This window comes from Ranitomeya variabilis, chromosome 1 (assembly GCF_051348905.1).
Source record: "Ranitomeya variabilis isolate aRanVar5 chromosome 1, aRanVar5.hap1, whole genome shotgun sequence".
NCBI classification, from domain to species: domain Eukaryota; kingdom Metazoa; phylum Chordata; class Amphibia; order Anura; family Dendrobatidae; genus Ranitomeya; species Ranitomeya variabilis.
This window is the reverse complement of record NC_135232.1, coordinates 703,688,135-703,693,421: the sequence shown is the minus strand read 5'-3', so window position 1 is coordinate 703,693,421 and position 5,287 is coordinate 703,688,135. Positions and strand designations below refer to the sequence as shown.

The window sequence follows — 5,287 nt, the reverse complement described above, 5'->3', positions numbered from 1 at the left end:
TTCAATGTGTCGAGCAGATTGCAAGTGTCTCTTTAACTTACAGAAACACCAGGACCACAGCCGCTGCCCACCAGGACCACAGCCGCTGCCCACCAGGACCACAGCTAAGAAGTGTTAGAAGTAAGTTTTGAAGACCCCCAATCTGCTACTTCAATGTGTCGAGCAGATTGCAAGTGTCTCTTTAACTTACAGAAACACCAGGACCACAGCCGCTGCCCACCAGGACCACAGCTAAGAAGTGTTAGAAGTAAGTTTTGAAGACCCCCAATCTGCTACTTCAATGTGTCGAGCAGATTGCAAGTGTCTCTTTAACTTACAGAAACACCAGGACCACAGCCGCTGCCCACCAGGACCACAGCCGCTGCCCACCAGGACCACAGCTAAGAAGTGTTAGAAGTAAGTTTTGAAGACCCCCAATCTGCTACTTCAATGTGTCGAGCAGATTGCAAGTGTCTCTTTAACTTACAGAAACACCAGGACCACAGCCGCTGCCCACCAGGACCACAGCCGCTGCCCACCAGGACCACAGCCGCTGCCCACCAGGACCACAAAACAATGTCCTCTTCTGACAGCCCTCCTCCACAGCAACAGCGTGTATCGGTAAGTTAACACAAAAAATGGGTTTATTTTTTTTCGCTTTTTAAAATTACATTTTGATATCTAACCACATGCATAAATTATGTTTCAACAGGAAGCTGAATCAGATGAGGAGCTGTCAGAAGGGGGCGAGATGGGTGGAGAGATGCAAGTGGAGGAGGAACCAAGTGTAAGTAGTGGTGAAACAGTTGCTTCGCACATCACACTGCACCATACACAAAACAGATTACTAAACACCTGCCTACCTTAACTGAGAATTTGTTTACTTTATTTCAGGCTGCTGCTGCTGCTGCTCCTGCTGCTGCCGCTGAAGGCTCTCCCAGAAACTCCCAGAGTCGGCGGACTCGTCGCCGCGGTCGGCCATCAGTGAGTTTTTTTTTGGGGGGAGGGGGATTCTATTGGTACTTTAGTATTTCAGTGTACTAATTTGTTTGTTTTCCTTTTTTTTTTTTGACACAGGCTTCACAGCGTGCTCCCGCAGAAGAGGATGATGATGATGACATTGACATCGATTGTCTCATCGAGGAGGTTCGCGAGCGGGAGCCGCTGTGGAACATGGCTGACCGCAGGCATGCTAATACCGGTGTCACCCGTCGGCTCTGGGACGAAGTGTGTCGCAACCTGTTTCCAAGGCGGGAGAGCCTTCATCCTCAGCAGCAGAGCAAACTAGGTAAGTATTCACTTTCCAGTGATGTTTTGAGATGACTGTAATGTATTGCATTTACCAATTTTTTGTTTTTTCTATTGATTCTTGTCTTCACAGTTGGAAAGGTTAGGAAGCGGTGGCGGTCACTGAGGGATCGCTTTAAGAGGGAATTCAACGATGAGATGAAGGCCCCGAGTGGCTCTGCAGGAAGGAAGAGGAGCAAATACAAATATGGCCAGGCCCTCTCCTTCCTGAGGCGAACCATGCTGAGCAGAGTGTAAGTATTCTACAGCCCACTAATAACCATGTTAACCTGTCTACTTAGTTTGCTTTCAGTCAGGGCTTTTTCATTCCAATGTATTAATTTCTTTTGTTTTTTCTTTCACAGCACCTTCTCCAGCCACCGGGCGCCTGCATCTTCCTCTGCGCCCTCTGGAGCGATCCCTCCTGAGTCCGCCACTGAGGGCCACGTCGGTAGGCCCCACACCTCTGACCCCTCCTCTGACCCCTCTGTCCCCTCCTCTGACCCCTCTGTCCCCTCCACTTCATCCGCCCCAAGCAGTGGAGCATTATTGCAGGCTTCATTGCTCGCATCTGATGCTGAACAGTTAGCATTCCCTTTACCCCACCCCTCTGATCCTGCCACCTCGACACCACCATTAGGTTCGTGGCGGCAGCGACAGAGGGGTCAGGAAAGGAGCTATGCTCCTGAGTTCTTACACCTGAATGCATCCTTCCAAGGCTCTTTCAAAATTTTGGGAGAGCAAGTGACTGCTGGTTTCAACATGGTGCAGTCACGCATCAGTGAAACAAGCCAGGAAACCAGCAGTCGCTTGGATAGGCTGCATTCAGCTGTAAGCTTTAACTACCTCGTCTATAGTTGTTGTTTTTAGCTTGATAGCCGTCAGCAGAACTCGCCACTTCGCCGTCAATATGCCAAAGGAACACTCCACTACTCTTCGTGCTCTAGTAAGCCGGTAATTAAAGACCCGCTTGGTATGGTTTAAGTTCCGGCTACTGTACGGTTTCAGTAGGTGCGGCGACAGTTGAAAGGCTTCATCACCTACAAAAACATATTCCATGGCTGGTTCATTTGTTCCTGGCAGTGGTCTGGCTGGCGGTAAATCGTAGCTCTCTCCATAAAGGCAACGACCCATCGGAGAGTTTTTAAGAACTTGCGAATCGTTGGACCGTCCATATGCTCCGATGTCCACGGCAAGGAACCTGCAGTTGGCATCTGCAATAGCCATAAGGACGATGGAGAAATACTTCTTATAATTATAATACTCCGATCCTGTTCCTGCCGGTTTCGCAATCCTTATATGTTTCCCGTCAACTGCACCCACACAATTAGGGAAATTGCAAATTTTCTGAAACTCTTCAGCACTTCGCAACCAGATTTCCATGGATGGTTGGGGGATATACTCTGGTTGCAAAGTGGTCCAAACAGCCCGACATGTGTCCTTCACTATTCCAGAGATAGTTGAAATGCCCAGCCTGAACTGATAATGGAGCGAAGTCATAGATTCACCCGTAGCTAGGAAACTTTAAAAAAAAAAAAAAAAATGTTAGAAAAAATTGCACAGACCAACAAGTTTTAATATGGCACTGTTAATTTTTTTTTAAGGATGGGACACCCAATAAAACCAGCATGAAACCGGTGTAAAAAAACAGTGGAATGTCCGCCAAGAAAACCCAAATTACATGCTGCAGAAAATAGTGCGCAGTATGCCAGCGTAGTATTGTCTGCAGCATGTAATATAACATTCAAAATGACCAATGACAGAAAAAAAAGCAGTTGCATGTCATCAAACCCAAAAAAAAAAAAAAAAAAAAAAACTGCAGAAAATGCAACGCAATATTTCAGCGCAGTATTTTCTGCAGTCTGTTATCTAACATTCAATATCAGCAATGACATTTAAATAAAGCAGTTGAATGTCCGCCAAGAAAACCAAAATTACATGCTGCAGAAAATAGTGCGCAATATGTCAGCGCAGTATTGTCTGCAGCATGTAATATAACATTCAATATCAGCAATGAAATAAAAAAAAGAGGCTTACCGCAGGGTCACCATCAGCCGCTCCGCCGGTGTGATGGCAAGCCTCATCCTTGTATCCTGTCTTCGGATGACATCCTCCAGTTTTGCAAGCAAAAAATCGAAATGTTCAATCCTCATCCGCACGTAGTTGTGGAATTTGTGTGGATTGTGCCGCAACTCCAGGTACAGAGTGGACTGGACACCCCGGGTCATCCGTAGTTGATTAATCGGATGAATCCAGAGTCGTCTCCGTCTCCGTTGCTGCAGAAGCATCCTACGCCTTTCCGCTGCCGCCTCCTTCTCCCGCACTATGATATCCAGGCGATTTGTCTCAAAGATAACGTCGGTAACCAAACTAGCAATCCTCCCAAGAACACCTTCCATCGCTGCCACAAAACTAAAACCCACAAAGATGGGCTGTAAATACAGTACTATATAGTTTTTCAAATTTTCCAGTAGCCAATCAAATTTGGGAGCCTCCCATTTTAAAAACGGATCCGTCGGAAAAACGGATACAACGGATGGTAAAACGTATGCAACGTATGCAACGCATCCAGTATTTTCGACGGAAACGTTTAGCGGATTTGCGACGTATCCGTCGAAATGCTGGATGCGTGGCATACGTTTGTCACCGTTTTTCACTTTTTTGACGCATCCGTTTTTTCGGCAAAAAAATGGATTTGCGACGTTATGCAGTTAACGCTAGTGTGAAACTAGCCTTAGAAAAAAATGGCAAATTACTCTAAAAATAAATTAGAAGAAAATGTAGAAACCCTCCATGTTGAAGTCCTGGTGATTAGAAACGGGGAAGAGCATTTGGAATCTGCTCATCTGGTGGAGTAGTGCAGATTAAGCACCACTCTGATAGGATCAGTACTAGTAAAGTGGCATTCCTCATATAGACTGCTGCTCCTCCCATTAAAGCCGGCAGAGTAGCTAATTAAACAATAGCTAGGCAAAAAATTAGAAGATAAACGTGGTGGCAGCTGTCACGATGAACACAAGGATGTCTTCACCATGACGGTGCCCACCTCAATGTTTTTTTTTCTTCATTTCTTTTCAATTATGTTGGTCACATGATCCTTTATTCTTTGGTAGATTTAGCAAAGCAGCTCAGTACAGGTTTCTGGCCACCAGAAGAACTCAATAAGGACTTGTTCTAGCTGAAAAAACACTTCCTTAAAAGATGTCCCCTTTAAGATCTCATATACTGTATAGCCAGAAACCTCATTATGAATTTCTAGTTCTTGATGGCAAACAAATTGGGATAATCGTCTTTCAAACTGATTAAACCATTCTGGATTTGGCATGTGGTTAAACGATGTTATGGAAATTTGGTTTGGATAAATCTATCCCTGTGTGTGCTGTGGCCAATCCCAATAAGACTGAGTATTTTGAGCGCTCATCAAGAATGACACTGTACTCCATGGTGACAGAATAACATTCCACCAATACTGGTGGTTTATTGTACATACATGGTTTTATAATTGCATATAGAAAGGGGGTGGTTAGTTAATTACCATATTGTCAAGCTCCTCTGTTATTGGTTATCTAAATAAATGTGGAATATTGTGATTAATGCACATATGAATGCCAATTAAGCAACTAAAGTGTAACTGTCGCATTTTCTGCAACTAGGACAAAGGTGAGACGTCTATTCATCTCTTAATACATCTGGTGTTGTTCCTTTTTTTGCCTGGAGAACCCCAAACAGTCTGCCTGGCTATATCAGTTTATGTCAGCCATTTTAAGCAATTGATTATAGTGTATATATTAGCTGTGAGAATATATAAGTATACATGCAAGTGAGATCTATATGATATATATTTCCATCACACCATGACTTTGGATCATGAGGTTTTTTTGGGAGGAGATCTTACCTTGTCTTTCACGCTGAAGTGAAGAATTGGTGAAGCCACTGGTTCATGCACTTCTGGCCAACAAGGGACACAGATGAGAACTGGAACTTTAAATTGTGGATTTTCTGACAACTCATTACCGAAAAG

The 5,287-nt window shown here is 44.5% G+C and overlaps 1 protein-coding gene across 1 annotated transcript; it reads left to right on the top strand.

The window, feature by feature from the left end:
* The first annotated feature begins 666 nt into the window (after positions 1–666).
* LOC143798495 (uncharacterized) lies at positions 667–2,136 on the top strand. Its single transcript, XM_077281115.1, has 3 exons — positions 667–1,267; positions 1,361–1,520; positions 1,632–2,136. The coding sequence occupies exons 1-3, from the start codon at positions 1,153–1,155 to the stop codon at positions 2,134–2,136; spliced, it is 780 nt and encodes a 259-aa protein (XP_077137230.1). The 5' UTR covers positions 667–1,152.
* Positions 2,137–5,287: the final 3,151 nt, after the last annotated feature.